At 40.2% G+C, this 25467-nt stretch overlaps 1 protein-coding gene across 1 annotated transcript in view; it reads left to right on the top strand.

Annotated features, from left to right (window-relative positions):
• Nucleotides 1–6723: 6723 nt before the first annotated feature.
• LOC109921730 (CCR4-NOT transcription complex subunit 1-like) overlaps nt 6724–25467 on the top strand; it is a gene marked incomplete at both ends in the record, with an annotated part of 39735 nt that continues 20991 nt past the window's right edge. Inside the window, 2 exons of the mRNA XM_048621475.1 lie at nt 6724–6831; nt 22677–22775. Coding sequence (XP_048477432.1) covers nt 6724–6831; nt 22677–22775 — 207 coding nt within the window. The remainder of the gene's footprint in view (nt 6832–22676; nt 22776–25467) is intronic.

The following is a 25467-nucleotide window of genomic DNA, read 5'->3' as shown; positions in this document are numbered from 1 at the left end:
TAATGGGAAATGCAGAAATGTTAGATATGCTGGACATGTATTTTGAATCAAGACAAAATACATTTTTTTAAAAAACATTCCAAAAATTGTAGAAAATCAAGAGATGAAAGGAACAGAGAAGTTAAAATTAAGATTTCTAGAGGCAAAAAGTTCTAGAAAAGCTAATGAGGCTAAAAGCTGACAAGTACCCTGGATCTGATGTCTTTCACTTTTTTTAAATATCACAAGTTCATGGAACAAGGGCATAAAAAGGCTGGCCTGTCCCTAGTTGCCCTTGAGAAGATGCTGGTGAGCTGTCTTGTTGAACCACTGCAGTCCATGTCCTGTAGGTTAATACCATTAGGGCAGGAATTCCTGCATTTCAACCCAGCAACAGTGAAGAACCAGGGATATATTTGCAAGTCAGAATGGTGAACTTGCAGGTGTTGGTGTATCTGCTGCCCTTGTCCCTCAATGGATGTGGTCATGGGTTTGGAAGGTGTAGTTTAAGGATGTTTGGTGAATTTCTGCAGTGCATCTTGTAGATAGCGGCAGCAGTAGTGTGTACTGAGTGTTGGTGTTGGAGGAAGTGGACACTTGTGGATGCATCAATCAAGCAGGCTACTTTGTCCTGGATGGTTCAAGCTTCTTGAGTTTTGTTGGAGTTGCATTCATCCTGAGAAGTGGGAGTATTCCATCACACTCCTGACTTGTGGCTTGTTCTTTCCCAGTATTCCTTGCCTCTGACCTGCTCTTGTAGCCACTCTCTGTGTGGCGCATCCAGTTGAGTTTCTGGTCAATGGTAACATCAAAGATGTTGATAATGGGAGATTCAGTGATGGTAACACCATTGAATGTCAAGGGGTGGTGGTTAGGTTGTTTCTTATTGCTAATGGTCATAGCCTGGCATTTGTGTGGTGTGAATGTTACTTGCCAATTGTCAGCTCAAGCCTGGATCTTGCTGCATTTGAACATGGATTGCTTCAGTCCATGAGGGCTTGCAAATGGTGGTGAACATCATGTAATCCATTGGTAAACATACCCATTTCTGACCTTTATGACGGAGGGAAGGTCATTGAAGCAGCTGAAGTTGGTTGGGCCTAGGACACCACCCTGAGGAACTCCTGCAGTGATGTCCTGTAGCTGGCATGGCTGACCTCCAACCACGACCATCTTCCTATCTGCCAGATATAATTCCAATCGATGGAAAGTTTACCCTCCTGATACCCATTGATTCCAGTTTTGCCAGGACTCCTTGATGCCACAGCTGGTCGAATATCAAGAGCTGTCACTGTTGCCTCTGGAATTCAGCTGTTTTGTCAATGTTTGAACCAAGGCTGTAATGAAGTCAGGAGCTGAGTAGCCCTTGCAGAACCCAAACTGGGCATCACTGAGCAGATACTGCTCCGTAGCACTGTTGATGACACCTTTCATCACTTTACTGATAATTGAGAGTAGACTGGGGCAGTAATTGGTCAAGTTGGATTTGTCCTGCTTTTTGTGTATAGGACATGCCTGGGCAATTTCCACATTGTTGGGTAGAAGCCAGTGTTGTAACTGTATTGGAAGAGCTTGGCTAGGGGAATGTCAAGTTCGACAGCACAAATTCTCTAATGCGTCCTAATGTCTTGAAGGAAGTGGCTTTTGGGATAGTTGAAGCATCGCCTACAACCTTACAAATTTCCCACGATATTCAGAAGGTTCCTGCAGTTTGAAAACCACAAATGTGACACCACTATTTGAGAATAAGGGCAGACAGGAAGAAGATTATTATAGCTAGTTTGCCTAACTGTTACGGGAAGATGCTCGAATTCATTATTATGAAAGAAGCAGCAGGATGGTTATAAATCATACTATATTTAGGCAGACTGCGTATGATCTAGTGAAGTTGAAACTTGAAATTTATTAGTGTGCTTGTAAGAACCATATGGAGGGTGGGGGCGCGGGAAATGGCATGCTGGATTTGGATTTCCAAAAGGCTTTCACTAAGGTACCACTTAAAAGGTTGCTGCGTGAGTTTAAAAACTCATGATGTTATTGCTGATGTTTTAGCATGTGTAGAATATTTGCTAGCCAATAATAGAAACAGTTGGGACAAAAACAGGTCATTTTCGATATGCCAAACTAACTAGTGGTTCTCCTGGATCAGTGCTGAGTCCTGAATTATTAATGCGTATTGACAACCTGAATGAAGAGACTGACTGACTGTATTGTACCCAAATTTTCTGGTGATACAAAAGTAAGTAGGACAGCAAGCTGCATGTACAAAGAGTCTGTAGAGGGATATAGAAAAGTCAAGTGAGTGGGCAAAAATTTTGTCATTAGTCTTAAAATCAGGATTATCTGTAAAAGTGAAATTGTCCACTTTGGTAGGAAGAATAGAAGGGCAGAATATTTAAATAGAGGGAGACTGCCGAGAGTTCCTGTGATGAAGGATCTGGATATTTTGAATGTGAATCTCAAAAATCAGTGTGGTTACAGCATCTAATTAGGAAAACAAATAGGATGCTAGCCTTTATACCCTCATCACTTAAGATAAAAGTGGGGAAGTCTTGCTACAATCGTCGAAGGCTTTTGTGAAACCAATTCTGGAATGCTATGTACAATTCCTTAAGGGGTATACTTGCATTGAAAGCAGCTCAGACAATATTCACTAGGTTGATTCCTCGGATGAAGGGGTTATCTTTTGAGGCAGGGTTGAGCTAGTTTGGCCTTTATTCCTGGAGATGATTTTATTGAATGATAAGACTGAGGGAGCTTGATAGGATGGCTGCTGAAGATGTTTTCCTGCTTAGGGAATCTAGAACTCAATTTCAAAATAAGAAATCCTATTTCTTATCCGATTACTTGTCCGATTAATTCACTAACTTTTGAAGTGTTTGGATGCATTTCTGTTTCCCCATTCCAAATAATTGCCAAACCATATGTTCTTTTTCTCATTCTGAACCCAAGTTAGTCACTTTATTCTCATATCAGCTTTCCCTTTCTGTGTGACATTTAGTAGCATTTAGTGGGGTTTAAGACTGTTGTATGTTCCCCACCTTTTGTGGCGATTCTGTTGTTTTGGAGTAGGGTTTATGAACATAGATCTACAAGTCCTCCTGTTTAAGTTGGATCATTGTACACCAAGCTCCCATCTGTCTAATTACTATTCATTGTTAAGGTTACAGGTTTCTTCATCCTGTCTTTGCTTTCTTCAAGCACTTTCTAAAAGTTTAACCTCATGATTATTTATCTGTCTAGTTCCCTTATTACTGACTTATGCTAGCTGCTTGTCCCCAATAACTTTATCCTGTTATTGTCTTCCAATTCCTCCAGTTTCTTACCTTTCCATGAGTTTGCAATCTTTCAGAGTCTGCATCTTTTCTTGCAGTTGTTGTCCACCCGTTACCTTCTGTGATTCCTCCCTTCTTCTGTTAGGGGCATAGTCTTTGGTTGTCGTATTTTTGGGAATCATCTACTTAAAGCCCTTCTTTATTTTCTATCCACCTGCAAAATTCTGAAAATCCATCTTTTCATCCAAGTGCTTTAACTCTCCTATATATTTAGCCTGCATTCCAATTATCTTTGCTTCCTCTGAAGAAGGGTTTTTGTTTTGTTGTTGTCGATGTATAAATATAGATTCCTGTTTTCTTTTTAGCTGTTGCTAGCTTTGCTTTTGTACAGATTTTTGCACTGTCAAATAGAGTCCATTTGATTCATGTCTTACTCAATATGTGATTGTGAAAACAGTGCATGTTCTACACCAGATTGCAGTTTTCCGATTATCAATGTCACTGATAGTTAACGTTTTTCCATTTGCCTATATTCATTGGGTTGATGCTTTTCTGCATCTTTGTTTATTTTTACCTTGCTCCCTAAGAATTTTCTTTCTCCATTGGAATTGTTTCCATGTTCCAGCATTCTGATTGCTCCTCTGCAACAATCTATAACTGCCTCAGTATATTTGCTTTCTGCTTATCAGTTCTGACAGTCATATTCATATAGATTGTAAGCTTTATTCTCATTGCCGTAATTGGGATCTTGTTGTATTGGTATATTTTCACTGTCTAAAGTTTTTTTTTGTTTTCCTGTCCTATCACTTTTCGTTTCTTTATTATTTGCATTCCATTGTCTTTTGTCCTTTCTATGTATGTTGCTACCTAGATGAATAGTTAAATCAAACAACACAAACAATTTGTGCTTTTGACAAATTTAATCTAGTTTCTTTTTTGTCATTTGGTCATGTTTCTAGTTGATCCCATACCTGTGTAATTAAGGATCGAAGCTGAGGCAAGTTTCCACCCTTCCTTCATTTCCTGCAAAGTCAAGGGTAGTGAATCTCATTGTAACCTCTCAATGAAGATTGGCTAACTTGGCATGTTGGCCCATGTTATGGATGCCCATTATATAATGTACTGACCCACTGTACCATTTGGAAGCCCCTCATTTTGTACAATTTTTAAAATGCAATCATTTTAGGTTGGAACACCACAAGTTTGAATTGAAAGGCAGGTGAGCTGACTGAAAATTCCAATTATTATTTTCACCCGAAAGAAGAGGGGAGCAGAACACGTTTTTTCCACACTGTCCCTGGTAGATCTATAGAGGAACAATAAAATTATTGTTGATTTGATTAACTGTCTGCTCTGATAAAGGGATCGGCATAGATGGGGTCACCCTTGTACTTTTTTTAAAAAAGGAAAGCAAAAATACCCTTGAGTGACTTAACCTGCACAGGCCATTAATGATTGATCCCAGATTTAAGTTCACCGACCTTTGCTAGGGCAGTGGCAGGGAAACTACAATTGCTTTTGGTACTATCACTTGTACTTTAGGGTTCCCCTGTTATTGAATGTTGAGTTAAGGACTGTCAGAAAAAGTGGGAATGGAGAATCCTCCTTCTAAGAAGAGGGAAGGTACTTACTGATGTCAGGTCTATTTATTGAGGAACAGATGGCATTTTTATTTTGAAAGTGGATTGATGGTACATTTTGTTTCCCACTTCACACGTCTTTTACTGGTGATTTAAAAGATATGAAAGCAATGTGGGTAATCATGACTAGAAATATTTCCTCATGAGGAGAATAGATAATAAAGATTGATTTGGACCAAGTCATTTTGTCTTCTGTTTTGTAGCTTCTACATATGTATTTTTATCCATCAATATCAGTAACTTTTAATGCTAATATGGTAGGTAACCACTGAGAGTTCATGTGCAGGTTTGTTGTTCATGTCTATCAATTTTGTTTTTGATTGTTTGAGTGTTTGATTTGAAACATTTGCCAGGACTATTTCCAGTGGGATTTGAGTTGTAAACTCATTTTCAATGACTAGTTCTTGTGTTATACTAATGTGTATTAAAATGAAGTGCAAAAAATACAAGTAAGCATTTTGGTGTAGGTTTAAAAATTATCTGCATTTGTGGGATTTCCTTCTGATTATATAACTTTGGTTTTGAGTAGCTGATTCTGCAGTGTTTGTTTTGAGGTGCTTGTGCATACAGGTAAGGAGTGGTCCACCCTATAAAGCAGAGTAAACTGAAAAAGAGGGAAGGGTAGGGCAACATCTGCTTATCTGATTAGTGTAAACTTTAGTAATGTTAATACAAAACTGATTTATATTGCACTTTGTAGTAAAATATCCCATGGTGCTTCACAAGATTACAAAATAAAATTTGACACCAAATTGCATAAAGAAATATTATCAGCACGAAACTTGGTCCGAGATGGAAATTTTTAATGAATCATTTGGACGTTTTCGCTCTCTCAGCTATGTGACTTGTTTTAGCTCCATGTTGTATTTGGCTCTCATATATGTCTTGCTGTTTTTCTATCCCATTACCAATCCATTCCTTGATTGAGAGGAGAGAAGTAGAGTTATTTAAAGAGAAAATTAACAAATGTGGAAATAGGTTTTGATGGAATAGATATATTGTGAGAAGCTGATGTCCGTGTCAATCACAACACAAAGGTGAAAATTCTACTTCAGCCTCAGGCAGTGAAAATGCAGCGAGCAGAATCTGTACTGGGAGCCAGAGACACTGATTTCCACACTCTCAATCTTAGACATTTTTATACCCATCCAGTACCAGATGTGGCAAGCATGACGATACATTAGAGGCAGTGTACTGTTGACAGTTGTGGTGATGTGGTAGAACTGGGTGCTGTTGGCATAAATGTTCTGGATATAGTCACCAAGAGGGAGTGTGTAAATGAGAAATAGGAGGGGCTAATGATGTACAACCTGGCGTGAGGGTGGAGGAGGGGGAGTGGCAGAGCTCCATGGGATGATGGAGTGATATATTGAGCTTATTAATTGGGAATTGTGTGCCCACCCTTGCCACACAATTAACATTTTCTTTGAGGTTTTGACATGTTATGCTGTTTTTTTTTACTGGTGATGGTATTCAATGTCTGTTCATTTGTAAACTAACTTATTAGACTCGGGCCAAGGTGGTGTTATCACTGAGGTTGAATCTATTCACTTGTGTGGTTTCACCATAAAGAGATTAAGAATGGGATTCTCCCAATGCAGGGATTTTGATGCCTGTTACGGTGTACCACTGTCAAGATGCAAAGACCAAGATTCTTCCTGTTCTGATTTAAGTGCTACAAGTTGCAATCCATTGAAGCAATCCCATTATCAATAAAATGTAGAAACTAGCCACTGTAGATTGCCAAATGTACTGACTCTGAAACTTGTGTAGCGATACGCTGAGACCAAATGAACTTGAGGTTAAAAATAATGTTTTGTCATTTACAGATTGTGAACCGACACGGGCCGGAGGCAGACAGACATTTATTACGCTGTCTATTCTCGCACGTGGATTTCAGTGGCGATGGTAAAAGTAGCGGCAAAGATTTCCATCAGGTATCAAAATAATTTAACTTGATGTTTAAATACATTTTTTTTTTCAGAAGGCACAAGCTAATACTTAACTTTGTACTATACAATTTGCAATAAGAGAATTGGTGTTTTGATTTGTTTGCATGTTACTCGAGTATGTTATAAGAATTGCTAGATAATTGTTTACAAAAAATTGTCTGAGTCCCAACAGTGCAATTGGAGGAGAAATGAGCATAGTATCTGCTTAGTGTTTTGGCAGAGGCCTGCAGGTACATTACTATGGCAAATTGTATTTATTAACACCTTTTTATTGTCATAGAATGCCCCAAAGTGCTTCATGTTAGAATTATAAAACATAACCTGAAACCAAGCCACATTTATTTGCATTGCTGTGGAATCACATGATATTAAGTCCAAATGACCCATAGGTATTTAAGAGTGCCTTAAAGAAGGAAAGTAAGCCAGAGAAGTCACGAGAGAGAATTCCAGAGTTTAGGATCACCATTAGTGAGATGATTGAAATTGAGAATTTTCAAAAACCCAGAATTAGAGGTATGCGGATATCCCCTATTGCTAGGAGGAGTTTAAAGGTAGTGAGGGACAAAGCCACCAAGGGATTTGAAAACGAGGACGAGAATTTCGAAATCAGGATATTGTTTGACCAGGACCCCAGTCAGGCTTGAATAGGGTAATGGGCAAATGGAACTTGATAAAAATTAATATAGACAGCAAAATTTTGGATGACTATAGGTGTATATGGGCTGCAGGAGATCAGTGAGGAGTGCAGTGAAACCAAGTCTGAAGGAAACAAGGCATGAAGGAGGGGTTCAGCAGATAAGCTAAGATTGGGAGGGATGTTGCTGAATGTTACAGAGTTGGAAATAGGTGAGTGTAGTGATGGTATGAATCTGGTCAGAAACTCTCAGTTAAATATGACACCAAGTTTGCAAACAGACTAGTTTAATCTCTGTCAGTAGCTACTTAAGAGTTCTGAGCAGGACCAAAAATAATGATGTAAATCTTCCCAATGCTTAATTGAGGGAGATTTCTGCTTAGCCCTTCATGGATTAAGCAGTCTGATTATTTCACAACATGGATATGGCTAATGTATGTACGAAAATGAATGTTCTTTCAGATGACACAGGTGTGTAGTAGGGAAGAGCCAAAGTTACCAGAGGTAATTGTGCAGCAGTGGGAAGACCAGCCATTGCAAGTGATATTTTGGCTGTGATTAGATAGCTAAGACTGGAATCAAGTGAGAACAATGCTGTCAAACAGGATGATGGTGACGAGACTTTGGAAAAGGATGCTGTGATCAACAGTGCTGGAGACTGCAGACAAGTTGAAGAATAAGAAGGGAAAGTTTACTTTTGTCAGCCACAGAATGTTCTTTCTGATTTTTATTCAGATCTGAACTATTTTCACGTATTGTAGGTGAAAGTGGAGGAGACTAGTGAGTCTCTCATCAATGTCAGGGAAACTATTGGAGAAAATTCTGAATAGAGAATTAATTTCTGTTTGAGAGGCAAGATTTTATCAGAAATAGTCAGCATGACTTTGTCAGAGGGAAGTTTTTGAGGAAGTGACCAAGTATGTAGATGAGGGTAGTGCTGTTCGTGTAGTTATATGGATTTCAACAGGGCCTTTGACAAGGTCCCACATGGGTGACTGATAGAGAAGGTAAAAGCTCATGTGATCCAGGGTTACTTGGCAATTTGGATCCAAAATTGGCTTCACAGCAGGAGAGAGGGTAATGGTAGAAGGCTGTTTGTGTGACTAGATGCCATTGTCCAGTGGCTACTGCAGGGATGTGTCTCTAATATTTATGATTTATATAAACAATGTAATGAAAATGGAGGGGAGATGATAAATCTGCACATGACATGAAGATTAGCTGGATGGTTGACATTAAGGAAGAAGATGTTGGATTATAGGAGGGTATAAATATATTGTTCAGATCAGTGCCTGATGAAATTAACTCTGAAAAGTGAGAGAGGATGCATTTTGGAAGAAGTAGCACAACCAGGGAGTACTCGGTGACTGGTAGGATACTAGGAAGTGCAAAGGAGCAGAAGGATCTTGGGATGTTAGTCCATAGATCCCTGAAGATGGCTGGACAGGTTCAGAAGACTTTTTCTGAAGAAGGGTCACTGGACCTGAAATGTTAAATCTGCTTTCCCTCCACAGATGCTGTCAGCCCTGCTGACTTTTGAAAGGAATTTCTGTTTTTGTTTCTGATTTCCAACATCTGCAGTTCTTTGGTCTTTTTTTTGGATAATGCTGAAGGCTGTGGGCCTAGAAGTGGAACTAGTGTAGAAAAAGCAGAGTTTTAGCGCTACAGGTACTGAATGTTTCTGAGGTAGGAAGTGATATTTAAAATGCTTTGCATTAGATGGAAAGAAAGAAAGGGATCTTTCTTTGCACCTGCTATAACTGTTCGTTCCACAAACCAGACTTGATGTTTTAATCAAAATAAAGCAGATGCTGGAAATCTAAAATAAAATCAAAGTACTGGAGAAGCTTGGCAGTTCTAGCAGCATCCATGAAGAGGGAGAAATAGCTAACATTTCAAGTTCAGTTTGACTCTTCAAAAGAAATACCATGCTTGACTTCTGTACAGATGCTGCTAGACCTGTTCAGTTTTTCCAGCACTTTCTGAAATTTTGTGGTCCAGCCAGATTAGGCATTGGATGGCAAAACTAGTCACTGTCATATCCTTTCAAGCCTATGTGTCTTGGACTTAAAGCCAAATATGGTCACAGAAAGTCAATATGTAGGTAATGAGAGAAGCAAATGGAAAGTTAGCCTTTACTCTTGTACTCCATTCCCTTTGCAGGAAAGAAGCCTTGCTATAACTGAATGGTATTGTGTATTCACGCTAATAAAGTACAATGTAAAGTTTTGATATAAGGGGAATATACTTATTACACTTTCCAGGGCTGAAGGAGCAGCATCAGGGAAGATCAATACTTTTTACAATTTCAAAGAATCTGAAGTGATTTTACTGAAACATGAGGCTGGGGGCACTTGACGGGGTTAGATGCTGAGAGGATATTGTGAGGTGAGTGGATGGAATCTAGGGCTAGGGGACGTGGTTTCAAAGTAAGGGGTCTGTTTAAGATGGGGAAGAGGAAGAATTTCTTTTGAAGGTGATGAATCTTTGGCATTTGGTCCCCCAGGAAGCAGCGGAGGTTTGTCATTAAATTTACTGAAGAATGAGAGAAACATCTTTTCAATCGACAAAGACGGGGGGACAAAAAAGTGGGGGAGTATGGTATTTGGATACAGGTAGGAAAGCGGAGTTAAGGCTACATTGGCTCAGCTTTGATCTTAGTGACTGGCAGGGCAGCCTTGGATATTTTTAAGTACTGGGGTTAAAACAAGGTGTATGAATAATGGCTTTACTGGGGATTGGGAGATCAAAGCTGGAGGTGAAGTTGAGCATATAAGTAATTTCAGAAATGTGGTGAATTGAGAGGCAGAGCCTACACAGCAAGGATTATTTGTACCTCACAGCTTTACTCATTTTTCTTAATATATAGAAAACTGTTTCATTAGACTTTATTATCAGATATTGCAATTCTATGGTCACAGATTCTTGGAATTGTGGTGCAGAAGAAGGCCGTTTTAGTTCATCACGTCTTCGTTGGCTGTCCAAATGATTTTGTGCTATTTTTCCTTTTTTTTTAATCCTTGTAATCCTGCATGTTATATGATTATTTGAATAGAAATAACATCCTCTTGAATGCCTTGATTGAAGTGCCCTTCACCACATTTCCAGGCGGTGCATCACATTTGCTTCTTTTGCAAATTACTTCAAATCTGTGCCTTCTCATTCTTGATCCTTTTATTACTGGGAACGAGTTTCTCCATATCTGCTCTGTCGACTTCCTTTATAATTCCGAGAACTTCAATTACACTTCCTTTTGGCCTTCTGTCCAAAGAAAACAGTCCCGACTTCGCCAGTATATCTTCATATTGGATTTTCTCATTGCTAACTACTCTTGCAAGCCTCTTCTGCACGTTTACGTCCTTGTGGGTTTGGCACTTGGACTGTGCAGTTGAGCTTTAACTATTGTTTTGTACAAGTTGAGTGTTATCTCCCTGCTGATGTACTCTGTGCCTCCTTTTGTAAAGGTTAGGCTACTTTATGCTTTATTAACAGCTGTGTCCACTGTCCTACCTTTAATAACGTAGGCGCGTATGGTGAGGCACATATTGAATGTGGTTTTCCCTTAACTAATCCATGCTGGCTTTCTCAACAATCGGTGTGAACCTGGTGTGCTTATTGTTGCGCTTTTTTTGAAAAAGTGATGGTAAAGTCGCCATAGTCTTATCAGACCGTAGAGCTGCTCTCATGAAAGAGATGACTGGTGGTGGTTTTGCTGAGGCGAGGGTAAAGGTTGAGAAGGAGAATCCCTCACGGTACCTCAGCCAGTGCGGGAATTGAACCACGTTGGTGTCACTGCAATGCAAACCAGCCGTCCAGTCAATACTTCATGAAGTGTCTTTCGTGAACAACCTATATCCAGAAATATTTAACAGCGAGTCCTGTTTTTCCTTGAGCCAGAGTCTGTTAAAAACCATAATTTAATTCCACATGGCATTCTGCACCTGTGAGTTGTCAATCTTTATCTGCTGTACTCTTGTACATTTGTGTGCATGTGCTGAAACCCTACTTCTAAAAGATTTTAATTTCTTTCTTACGCTGACTCCATTATGTGGTGAGATCAAGAATATAAACTGTTAGGCTAGTATCAGATTGGTTGAGGACTTGGCAGGGCAGTGCCCAGGCCCCTTCCCCACAATTTTTAAATTGTTGAAGAGAATTTTGAAATCCATTATTCGTATAGGCAGAGAAAATGAGGAGCCCATGGAGATGAGGCAGTGGAGAGTGAAATTTCATTTGGGATTGGATGCAGGTAATGAATTTTGAACAAATTAGAGTTTATGTAAGGTAAATTTTGGAAGGTGAACAAGCCAAGTACTGTACAAATTCAGCCCGAGTATAAATTATGGTGATGAGGAGGTAATGCTTGTTAGGAGAGGGAATAGGTAGTCTTAATAGTATTCGAGGCAGCGGAAGCTTGGCTTTGTGAAAAAGGATGTAAAATTGTTGGATCTGGCAGCACATGGAGGCATGTTCCAGGGTATGGAGTTTCTTGTGTACAAGCCATGGCCTTTGGTCTTAACTTGCTTAACTAATTCTCTTAACTTGAGACTAGTTTACATCATAGTGTCAGAAGCAGTTAATCAGAAATACTGTAAAGCAAGAAATATCAACGTTTTCTTTTTGTGATCTTTGTATTTCTAGACTTTAGTTTCTTTTTTTCCAATTTTCCAGCATCCTCAGTATTTTGCTTTTGTTCTGAGACGCAATCTTCCCCTTCCACACACACCCAAGTTAAGTTAAATATGATCAAATGGCTGCTTTGTTGAGTTTCTTGGTGATATTTATGCCACTAAGGTGACCTGAATGAATAAAGCAGACATGGCTTTTTGTAAAGGTCGGAGTTTGCCCTGTTATCTTGCGATAGTGGTCTTCACTTTTAAAATGACAAGTTATAAATAGATCACCAGACCCCCAGGTCCTGCTGTGGAAAATTTTATTCAGGAGATGTGTAAAAGATAGTTAGGTTTTACCTTAAACTTTGAAATTTTGTCAGATCAAGACCTGAAGTCAAGATTTTTGTAAAGATAGGTCATGCTTCCAATTAAGGGAAAATGCTTTTGATTCTGGAAATCTGAAATAAAAACAAAGCGCTGGAGAAACTCCGCAAGTCTGGCAGCATCTTCAAGTCACATCGGACTTTACAGATGTTGCCAGACCTGCTGAGTTTTTCTAGCACTTTGTTTTTATTTCAGATTTCCAGACCCACAGATAATTCCAGTAATACCAGAGACTTGAGATATACAGGTTCTGCTTTACACGAGTAAACCAAATTGGTTGATACACTGATTATTTGTGCCTAGATGACTCTCTCACCCAGAGGTGATCTTATTCAGTCATCTTATTTTGATTACCCTGCTTTTTAACTGATGGTGAGAGATGCAGGGATTTTGCTGCAATGTGCTCCATTTAATTATTCCAGTTGCACAAGGAGTCGCTGTGCAAAAACAGTCTGCTCCTGGTCTCCATTTACCATTACCATCCACAAAAGTCGTAGAGGCGGGTACAATTACAACATTTTTTTGCATGGACAAGTTGAGCCGAAGGGCCTGTTTCTGTGCTGTATGATTCTAATACCAGCTGGTTGTGATGGAACGGCGATATCTTGATCTAAGCCAAAGCATGTTCATTCAGCATATCATAAGGATGTGCGCGTTTGCCCACTGAAGTCTGTAGATTGTGTTCCCTTCAGAACTTGATTGTGTGATGTTAAGTTGACAGTGGAAAGTAGTCAATAAGACCTGGTTAAACTAGATTACACTCGCCATTTGTTTTAATAATATGACTAGTATGCTGCTGCCTTTCAGACCCACATTTAAGCACATAGTGCAATTTATAATGTTTTGTTGGAGCATTTCTTGCAAGGTAATTCAGAAGCTATTACCCTTAATCGATGTGAGTTACTAATTCAAATACCTACATCCTGAATTCATTCAAATGAGAGAAAAGAAATCCCAGGTTCAGGCAGATTGTTATCTTAATGAAAGCATGCAATCCCATGAAGCATGGGACTTCTGTGCTGAAAGACCCTTTTTTCCTTACATGTTCTGTTGGCAATCCTAACAGAAAGATCTAATTCTTGATCTATATTGCACTCAGATTTCAGTCATGGAAAAGGAAGGACACAAATCGAGGGAGAAATTCTCTTCCACTTTGGATTTTAAAAAAGGTTTAGTGGGTCATTCATTAATGCTGCAACTGATTTGTAATTTATTGGTTGTAAGGTGCTCAAGGTTTCTCAAGAACGTGAAAGATTCTGTGTTAATGCATATTTTTGAGAGAGGTTGAAAATTATGCTGCCAGGATACACGATAACATTTTGTTTACTGTTTCAACATTTCCCTGATACTAATTATAAAAGTGCAAATTCTATTGCACCATCTGACTTCCCACCCCCTCTCAAACCGTTCTTATGAATGAATGAGGTTGTCATCTAACGCAGAATTGTGCTGTGGGCGTTCAGCCTCTTGAGGTTTGTTTGAGTTCCCCAAACTCATTACATTTAGGAGAGTTATGTTTGAGGGAAATGTTCCATCAACCTGATGGGCTGGTTTGAAGCTTGTCTGGTGTTGTGGAGATGATGAACAGTATTCTAACTTGCTGCAGTACCCAGTATTAGGATGATTGACACCAATGTCACTGTTGTTGCATGGGTTTCCCTGAATCTGTTCTCTTCCTGTCTGCAAATCCTATTTACCAGCGCAGCACAGAATTTTACAATACTTGTAAGTGCTTTGCACCCCAGCCCATGTTCTGACCAATGCCTTTTTAAAACCCTTAAACAGTTTCCCTATCTGCAATATGTCACGTATTTGTATCCGAGGCTGATTTATTTCCACTGTGAAATTCATTTTACTTAAAGTGAGAGGAAAAGTAGTCTAACTGCGGAAGTAACTTTCATGTGGATTTTACACGTTCAGTACATCTGCTGTTACCAGTTCAGTTACACAGTGGGTTGACAACTTCCCCATGGTGCTTCTTTTGATGAATTGGCTTCAGTACTAAATATCACATTAGTGACTATAAGTCTTAATTGCTACATTACTGCCCAAAGCAATTCCCAGGGCCTAGCATGTGATTGCAGTGGATAAGAGTGTTATGCAGGAGTTGCAAGTTTAATTTCTGATCCATGGCAAATTGATTAATCTCGGCTGATGGAACAGGAGGGACACTGCAGTTTTGCTGTGTCCATAGTAGCTTAAAAAAAGTTCAAACTTTGGATCCCTGATCTCTGTCCAGTAACACCTGTGGAAAACCTATATGTAAACTTTCAACAATGACAGAGTTTGACCATCGGGTGTCCAGAGTTTGACGCTGCTACAGCACATAATAATAAATAGTCTACTGAGAAATTTCCACGTTTTCGAGAATATCAGCACTGATAAACCTTGTTCCAGCAGCATCTTCAGTGCAACAAGGGAGAATGAAACAGGGCACAAAACTCATTAAGGCCATCACTACTAAATTAGCTCAAAGGTTGAACTTCTGACTCTCGATCAGAAAATTATGGGTTCAAGGTTTGGGCCCAGAGACTCAGTGCTCATCAGAAGTGGTGCTTTTCAGCTGAAATGTTAAACCAAGGGTCCGTTTGTCCTCTTGGCCAGATGTAAAAAATTTTGCAATATTTGCCATAGACATTTATAACTTTTTAAAGAGCTGTGAATTTCCCAATAACCAATGCAAAAAAAATTACATGGCAGGTTTTGAGAATGACTAATAAGCAAAGCAAAACAAAATCAACTAAACAAGTACAGTAAAGATATGTCCAGTTAACTGTTTAAATTAACTGAAAAAAATCCACATTTAAACAGTAGACATCACTCTTAGTAGAAATGTAATATTGTGTTTAAAGTCTCTAGCCCTTCTCAGCTTCGGCATAGAATCATAGAACAGGGAATCCCTACAGTGTGGAAACAGGCCCTTCGGCCCTACAAGTCCACACTGAACCTCAGAGCATCTCACCCAGACCCATCCCCCTATAACCCACCTAATCTACACCTCCCTGAACACTAAGGGCAATTTAGCATGGCCAATCCACCTAATCTGCACATCTCTGGACTGTGGGAGGAAACCCACGCAGACACAGGGAGAATGTGCAAACTTCACACAGACAGTCGCCCGAGAGTGGAATCGAACCCGGGTCCCTGGCGCTGTGAGGAAGCAGTGCTAACCACTGTGCCGCCCCTAACATGATCTCCACCCCTAGCATGATCTCCTCCCTGCCCGTCAGCATTGTGGATTTTCCTGGATCCCTTCATACTATTTTAAATGGACTTTCAATAGCACATCCCCCTCGAGCAGTTACTTGGTCTTTAACTCTTCACAAGCCTCATTTCATCAAATGGAAATCTATCCTCATCAGGATTGGTGGCTAACCTGAAAACAGTCATTTATTTTTCTGTGTCTGGTATAGCAGCACCTATTGTGTGTGGTCTCCCCCCAGAATCCGTCTGCTGACTCTGAAAATCTGTACACAGCAAGCCAGTAGCCTTCTCCCTTTACTCTCCTTCTGCTAAGCTTTGGCCTGGGCGCTCTCCCCTATGACAGTGTGGCCACGTGAGCTTGTCTCTAAGCAAATGCCACAGGAGATCACATGGTTCGCACCCCAACCTCGCTCCGCCCCAGCTATTCGGTTTTACTTTGAATTAAAGGAGACATCATTGATTTATTAAAATCTAGCATTCATAACAATCCTACAACATTCGAGCAAAAGAGCAGATATAGTAGGGACTGCCGATGCCGGAGTCTGTGATAACAAGGTGTGGAGCTGGATGGACACAGCAGGCCAAGCAGTATCAGAGGAGCAGGAAAGCTGCCGTTTCGGGTCTAGACCCTTCTTCAGAAATGGGGGAGGGGAAGGGAGCTCTGAAATAAATAGGGAGAGGGGGATGTGGTGGTAGGTGGATAGTGGAGCAGATAGGTGGAGAGAACCTGCCACCTGCAATCTGACCCCACTACAAAAGATATATTTCCCTCCCCACCCTTATCTGCCTTCCGGAGGGACCGCGCTCTCCGCGACTCCCTCGTCCGCTCCACACTACCCACTAGCCCCACCACCCCCAGTACCTTTCCCTGCAATCGCAGGAGGTGCTGCACCTCCCCCCTCACCTCAATCCCAGGCCCCAAGAAAACCTCCCACATTAAACAGATGTTCACCTGCACATCCGCTAATGTGGTCTATTGTATCTGCTGTTCCTGATGTGACGTCCTCTACATCAGGAAGACCAAGTGGAGGTTCAGAGACCGCTTTGTGGAGCACCTACACTCGGTTCACGACAAATGACAACACCTTCCAGTCGCAAAACATTTCAACTCCCCCCTCCCACTCCCTGGACGACATGTCCATCCTGGGCCGCCTCCGGTGTCACAACGATGCCACCTGAAAACTGGAGGAACAGCATCTCATGTTCCGCCTTGGAAGCCTGCAACCCAATGGTTTCAATGTGGACTTTACGAGCTTCAAAATTTCCCCACCCCGACCTCATCCCAAGACCAGCCCCTCCTCTCGTCCCCGCCTCCTTGACCTGTCCATCTTCTCTCCCATCTATCTGCTCCTCCCACCTCACTGCCCAACCCCCACTTCCTACCTACACTCACCTACTAGCTTCATCTCCGCCTCCTTCACCTGCCTGTCCTCTCTCCACCTATCTGCTCCACTATCCACCTTGTATCACTGCCTTCCCGCTCTCTATTTATTTCACAACCCCCTTCCCCTCCCCCATTTCTGAAGAAGGGTCCAAACCCGGAACGTCAGCTTCCCTGCTCCTCTGATGCTGCCTGGCCTGCTGTGTTCATCCAGCTCTACACCTTGTTATCTCAAGCAAAAGAGCAGTTGTCCCAATATCCTGGCTGCTGTTTATTGATAAAAGGGGATTATTTGATCACTTGTCTCACTGACACCGTGCTATTTGTACATTGAATGAATGAGCTACAGTGTCCCGTGGGACATCCTGATATCACTGTTGGGTACTCCGTAAGCACAAGTTTGTGCTTTCACTCAACAAGTGCAGTTCCTGTTTTTTTTTCATTCTTTACTTTTCCCAGAATATTTCAGTTCTTTTTATTCAAGATAGGGTACACATATTTCTTTCTTCCTTTTCAACTGAAGTCTGGCATTTCTGAATTTCATAATTTTGTGTAGTTTTGGTTTTCATTTTACTTACGGTATTTCATGTTTTGTATTCCATTTACATTTTACAGTCATTGAAAAAAATGTCTCATAGCCATTTTTCTTCAGTCTTGATTTAAAATACTGAGAATTGTGAAACCTTTAACCTGTCTTCTCCCTTCCCTGGCCAAGTTTGAATTTGAGTACACAGGCAGTTTTTGGGTGAATCATGCCACATTATGTTAAAAATTAATAAGGTTGTGGCATTTTCTGAGGTAAATCTGGTGGAAACTGTGTTTCTTTGCAAGTGAATTGAACGTATTTAATCATTTGCACAACACTTTTCACTACAACTCTCGCTGTGTAAACTAAGAGAGAAAATATGTCACTAAGAATATGTATTTAAAGCTACCAAATTCTAGTTTTAACTGAAAGGAGACAGCACTTGACCCTGCATTTACCATTTTTACTTGCACTCTACTGTTTTCCCGTTCTGTAAATTTTATTTTCAGAATTTGTTTCGCTTTCAAACCTATCCGAAATCTTGACATTTTCCACTTTATATTGCTTTCCTTTTTGCTCATGTCCATCTATCTTGGTTTGCATTGGAAGAGACTGTTGCCACGAGAAAAATAAGTCCATATTGCCTCTTGCAGACATAACATTTGGTACAAGTGACTGATCTAAATTCCTGTTGAAGAAAATAGTGCCTTTCAGGCTCCAATCTTCTGTGGAAAGAGCCGCCACTGTTTCAGATGTCTGTAGGTGATCTGTCGTTCATGAAAGATGCTTCTCTTTTGACAGTTCAGTGAGTAAGTGTCTCAAAATGTGGGACCGGCAAAATGACTTGCACTTGGTCTGTACCTTCATTACTCTTGCTCGTCTAAACCCAAAACCTTTTGCATTTACATTTATCAAAATAAAACATTCTAAACAAAACCTCCAAAAAAAGTTTCCATCCTTACTCAATAGTGTGATTTTCTCTTTTGTTTTGAAATCATTAGCAGTAACCTAGAAAAGTAGGAAGTGTCTAAAACAGGTAGATGACTGGGCAGAACCAATGAATGGATGAAGCAAAAAGCAGCAAGCTACAAAAATAAGCTTCCGTGAGGAACTAAATGGCATTTATGTTTATTGCATTTACTTGAATAAGCCAAATCCTAGGAATCTTTGTGAGTACAGTGCCTGATCTGACTGGAGCGTTGCCCAAAATCAGATGGTGCTTCATGCTATCTGTATTAAATTACTTCATTTCAATGAGGCCTACGTGATGATTAAAGTCACCCATGATTAACGTATCACTTTTCCTGCATACCCTCGTTATCTTCAATTTATTCTCTGGCTAGCCATAAAACTATTTCTGGGGCCATATGGACTATTACTATCAGTGTTGTCCTTTTTTCTTCTTACCCTCCTCCATGTGAATGCTACATCTTCCGATCCAAATTTCTTGCTCCTGTACTTATTCAATCCCATGCTAACAAAGCTACCCACCACCCTTTGCTTCCTGTCTGTCTTTCAAAATATCATATAACCCCAAATATTTAGTTCCCAGCTTTGATCTCCTTGTAACACTTTCCACAATGTTCATAGGATAATGCCCATTAACCCGTTTGTGTTGTTGATTCACTTATTTTGCTCCAAATAGAACACATATTCAAGTTTAAAAACCAATAATATTGCCTTTTTAAACCATTTCTATGCCCATTGCCCTATTTATTGCTGTCTTTGTATGTTTGTGCACTTTGTCCATCCCCGCCTCACGGTGTATTGTTGTCCAAATAGCTACCCTGTAAAGCTGGCATATCTTCCCATTTTGTAAGCTTATGTTTTGCATCTTCCCAGCTGCTGCTGCTCCTCTGCTGCCTACGCTGTTGTTATTTCTGTCACACACGTGTGTTTGCTGTTCTCCCCCTAGCCTGTTGTCCAGCCATACTTCATCGATGGCCCAGGAAACTGCTCCCTATATGATTCACATGAAACCCATTCTGCTGGAATAGCTCTCTGTACCCAAATATTAGTACTAGTACCCACAAACTCATACCTACTCACCCACACCAATCTTTGAGCAATGCACTTAACTCTGGTTTTATTTACCCTATGCCAGTTTGCCTGTGGCTCAGGTAGTAATCCCACAGTTATTGCCTTGGAAGCTCTGCATTTTAATTAGCGTCTACCAGTTCAAAATCTTACAGCAGAACCTCCTTTCTAGTCCTGGCAATGGTACCAACAACAATATGGATGACAACAACTTGATCCCTCCCATTCCAATCTAATTTCTGCAGCTTCTTAACTCTGGCACCAGAGAGGCAGAACAACCTTCAAGATTACTGTCACTGCTGCAGAGAACAGTATCAAGTTGTTTCTTTCCCCGACCGCTGATATTCCCTCTGCTCCTGTACAAAGGTGGCAAAGTCAGTTTGCTCAGCCTCCCTGGTGTCCCCACTTTTATCCACCCAACTTTTAAGAACCTCAACTGTTGAACAATTGCAGGTGCAGAGGCTGCTCAACCTGCCTCATCTGCAATCACACGCTTCAGTCAGTGATCTCAGGCCAAATATGAGCTAACTTCTGAGGGGTGTGACTGCCCTCTGGAGCAACTAGATAACTTTCCCCTTCCCTCGTGGCACAACTTCTGCAGCTCAGACTCCAGCTCCTCAACTCTGATCCAAAGTCCCTCAAGGTGCACAAACTTACTACAGATGTGTTCTTTTTGGATCATATTAGTACACATCATTTTCTGCATGTTGTCCCTTGTGTTGGAACCACCAATTAGAAGAAATAGTTGATCTACCAAATTAAATCGTGTTACAATTTTCAACAATTCACACTGTTTGTCAGCCCCTCCTCTCCTTACCACAAAGGGTTCTGCTTAGGTTAACTGAATAGGCAGAGATCTGTCAAGTGGAGTACAATGTGAGAAAATGTGAAATTGTCCATTTTCGCAGGGAAAGAAGCGTATTATCTATACGGTGAGGGGTTGTAGAGCTCTGAGATGTAGAGAGGTCTGTGTGACCTAGTGCATGAATCTCACGTGGTTGATTTGTGGGTACAGCAAGTGGTCAAGAAAGTTTATTGTGAGGGGAACTGAATACAAGAGTAAGTAGGTTATGCTTCAGTTATAAAGGGAGACAGCATCTGGAGTGTTATGTTTAGCACTGGTCACTACTTACGGAAGCATTCAGCGAGGATTTACTAAACCTGAAATGAGCAGATTGCCCTATGGGGTAAGGCTATGCCTGTCTCCTTGAGTTTAAAACAGCCAGATGACTTATTGAGACACATTAGATGCTGAGGGAACTTGACTGGGTGGATATCAAAAGAATGTTTCCTCTTGTGGAAGAATCTAGAGCAAGGGGTCACAGTTTAAAAATAAAGGGTCACTAATTTTAAGATAGAGGCGAGGAAAATGTTTTCTGAGCAAAAACACATGTTACTGGAGAAATTCAGGTCTGTGGAGAGAAAGCAGAGTTAATGCTTCAAGTCTAGTCACAACTCTTCAGGAAGTTGGACAGCAGTGTGACTTTGGTCATGGATGCAGAATCTTTGAAATATTTTTTAAGGTAAAGTTAAATGGGCCTTTGATTACCAAGGGGACAAAAGCTTACTGGGGATATGCAGGAATGTAGAGTTGATGTTAAAAATCAGATCAGCTGTGATCTCACTGAATGGTGCAACAGGTTTGAAGATATGAGTGGTCTAGTCTTGGTTCTTGTTCATGTGTAATTAAATCACTTGTTGGCCATTTCACTATTTTCTAATCAGTCTGTTCAAGATGTTGTTTTATACCTCTGGATCAGGTGGGACTTGAACCTGGCTCATTGGTATGGAGTCAACTGTCTAACCTCAGGAATACAAGTGAAGATTAGGGATGTAAAGTAGTAAGTGATAGGTGGTTTTTCAATTAATGTATTGAAGTTAAGAATTTGCAGTTTAGAACGATAAATAGAATAATTTTGACAGTTTAATACTACATGTTGCACTACTGCCATCATGTAGGTTACCTTTATTTTGTGAAATTGTTTTGATAGTATGCAGTATGCACCCCTATTCTGCAGATGAAACAGTAGAAAATGAGCTACTTATGATGTGAGTGGCCTGAAATATCCTTTGGAACCCTCTTACCTGGGGTGTTACCATCTACCATTGCCATTCAGCCTTTAGTTCGCGGGGGATCCAAGTGTGGCTGTTACCTTTTAATGAGGACATTAATCTTTGCCCACCTCACAATCAGCCAAAGTGTTTTCATGCCAAACAATTAAGAATTTGGGACTTTATTTTCGGCACCCTACCCCCAGTTCTCCCAGGTATTTTAAATCTGTTAAGACTCCATGATGACAGCATCCAACTAGTGCTGCTGCTAGCCATCACACTCTAAACGCACTTTCATGCAACTGTCATTGATACAAATTTCAAGCCTTTATAAAGCCAAAGTTAGGACTGTTTCTGGAGGATCAAACCAGCATGTTCTGACTGAAAGCCTGATATAATATCCCTGCATTGATCTAAAATTTGGGGCTTAAAGGAATCTATTAATATCTTGTTAATACATTGTGATTAAGCAGAGGTGTTAAAGTTTAAATGGTTAACCAATACAATTTTAGTAGCTTAAACAGGTAAGTTTTTAATGATATTTACGTCCTAACCAAAATTACATAATCTTTCCTCAAAAGTATTCTGAAATCCTGATGTTCTTGGAATCTGTGTAGTCGTCTTTGCAAGCCAAGTTGTTCCTTACTGTCATTGTTTTCCCCTCCTAACATTATTTCTGATGGATCTATGATCACTTCATGTGAAGCTTCAGATACATATCTTTTACTATTTTTCACAATTAATTGCTACACAAAATAAACATTTAAACACAAGATTGTAATCATGGTATAACAATATCAAACAAAATCCATCTCTCAGAAGCAGATAAACTCAAAGTATTGCTTGGTGAATTCCTTTATATTGCAGAGGCTGTATCATTTGGTAGATTTAATGTGTTGGGTTTGAAACTGTGTACATGTCTGTAGCACGGGTGCCACTTCCCTAACTTGAGTTATCTTCATTTCTATTTATTGAAAAAGAGTAATTTTGTTTTTGCAGACTCAGTTTCTGATTCAGGAGTGTGCGTCGCTGATCACTAAGCCAAACTTTATCTCGACGCTGTGCTACGCCATTGACAATCCGTTGCACTATCAGAAGGTAGGCACTTCTTTTTTTACAACTGCGTTGACTGGCGTTTGAGTTTTGGCCTATTTCAGTGAGATTGAAACTGCACCTGAATGTTGCATTAACATTGAGGAAACTCTCACATCAAAGACTCTGACTTTGTCTCTCCCTTTCAAAATTATTTACCGTATTGGATTCCGCAACCCTTTTTAAGGTAGAATGGTGTAGATCCTGAGAATTTGATAAATATCTCTTTCTCTCTCCTAGATTCTTTGCATTGATTTTGAATCATTGACCTTTCAGATATTATCTCATTGTTGGAGAAGATTTCTTTTACCAAAGAAATAAACCCAAGAAAAACCATCTCTTTGTGGAATGCAGCTTATTTATTGTGTGAGATAATCGGACTTGTGGCTTGTTCAAGGAAAAAAGGCAACTTTACAGAAGAGCTAATTTAATTTTATTTCCTTTATGGCAGAACAGGGCATGAGGAAATTACTTGATGCGGATATTTGCTTAGGACCTGCTAAATGTGCTACCGGAGCCATCTTAGCATGAAGCAAAGATTGCTTCTCAATTGGGTCCAGCAAAAACAGGTCCTGATTTGAAAGAGATTATAATTGAGCAAAGGATGATTTTGCTTCTCATATCCCATGGAATTCCAGTTGCCACTCTTCAGTACAGTGGGAAAAATAATTTGGGAATGTTTGTTCAGAGTGATCTCTCAACTACAAGTCCGATGGCTAGATCATGCTTTTCAAATATCCAAAGGTTTTGATTCAGATGTGGCCACCAGTAGCAAGTAAAATGTGCCAAATTCTTGTCTGCTGGCTCCCCTCACTCCACAATAGATGAGCAGCTATGAAGTTTAATTCAGCCCAAGCTTGTAAGTGTACATATCTGTTTAACCAGCAGAGCTTGCCCAAACTATTCAGATTGAGTTGGTTACTGTTTCTGCTCACAGCAGATTCATGGTCTGGATAATAGGAACATGTTAGTTGGATGGCCGAGTAAAAGTGGTTCCTCCTGCTTTCAGAAACTTTTGTTGTCTCAACCACAGTCTTTAGCTTGCCCCCATTTATACTGTATCGTGTTCTCCAACCTAAAATGCTGGTCAGTTTAGTTGGAGACCGTTTTGAGGAAGGAGGATAGTATTGATTGAGGATAGAGATAGATGAAAGAGGCTTTAGAAAGCGTTCTTAACCACTTCTTGTCCCTCAGAAAATTAGTTTTTTGAAATACAGTCGAACATTCCAAAGAAATCATTAAATCTGCTTTTTCAATGTTTGCAGTGATTTAAATCCTCACCCACTGTCCCTTCAATATATTGCTTTTCTTTGAGAGAGTACTGTGCTTTTAATCCTTGGTAAGAATTATGTAATTTTGTTTTTTTTTTTGTTTTTATGGCTGTTCTTTTCGTGTTTCATTCTGCTTAGTAATTGCTTTTCTTTGACATTCTTTCTGAATGAAAGAAGGTTGAGAAGGCCCATGTCTTTTAGAGACCTTTAATCTTCATTCTGCCCACTTATTTTATTTTCTTTTGAACTGCCTATTACTGATCGTGATTGTAATTCACAGTCTCACTCCTTTGTTTGCTGAAGAATTTCCCATATTGAATTGAATGTCTTCACTGTTAACAAACCTTGAAGTTGAAAAGGAAATTGACTGTTTATAAGTTGTCAAAGAATGAACAACAATGAGTTTAGATGACTGCTGGAGGTTAGAAAAAGAACTATAAATAAAGTTTTTAAAGTTTTTGAGAAGATTTGTAGCTCGGGTTGTGAGTGAGGTTGCAGACTTGCTCGCTGAGCCGGTGTGTTTGGTTGCAGATGTTTTGTCACCCTGTTGGGTAACATCATCAATGCGTCTCTGATGAAGCATTGGTGTCCTGTCCCGCTTGTTATTTATATGCCTTGGTTTGCTGGGATGGTTGGCATTACTTCCGGTTTTTTTTTTTGTTCAGTGGTTTGTATATCGCTTCCAGTTCAGTGTGTTTTTTGATGGAGTTCCAGTTGGAATGCCAGGCCTCCAGGAATTCCCTGGTATGTCTCTGTTAGGCTTGTACTATTGTAGATGTGTTGTCCAGTCAAATTCATGTCCTTCCTTCTCCGTGTGTATTGAGACCAGTGAGAATTGGTTGTGTATTGTATATTACATTAGTTTTATTGGTTGCAGGTATGGGATCCTTTACGTTCATCAGTAGCTGTTGCAGGGTGATCTGTTGCAGTGATATTTGAAATAAAAAAGCACAATCTGCTGTTATCTCTGCAACAGACCACAGCAAGACACACCAGTCACCCTACCGTACATCAGGGACATATCAGAGATGACCACAACTGTTCAGACCCCTAGATATCACGGTAGCCACAAAACCAACGGTCACCCTGCAACAGCTACTGACGAACGTAAAGGATCCCATACCCGCAACCAATAAAACTAATGTAATATACAAAATACCATGCAAGGACTGCGAGAAACATTGCATTGGCCAAACTGGAAGAAAACTGGCAACAAGGATACAGGAACACCAACTAGCCACCAACATACACAAATTCATGTCCTTCCTTCTCCATGTGTATTGAGACCAGTGAGAGTTGGTTGTGTATTTTGGTGGCTAGTTGGTGTTCCTGTATCCTTGTTGCCAGTTTTCTTCCAGTTTGGCCAATGCAATGTTTCTTGCAGTCCTTGCATGGTATTTTGTATATTACATTAGTTTTATTGGTTG

The sequence above is a fragment of the Rhincodon typus genome, unplaced genomic scaffold (assembly GCF_021869965.1).
Source record: "Rhincodon typus isolate 14 unplaced genomic scaffold, sRhiTyp1.1 hic_rhity00000691, whole genome shotgun sequence".
Lineage (NCBI taxonomy): Eukaryota > Metazoa > Chordata > Chondrichthyes > Orectolobiformes > Rhincodontidae > Rhincodon > Rhincodon typus.
This window is presented reverse-complemented; position numbering and strand designations above follow the sequence as displayed.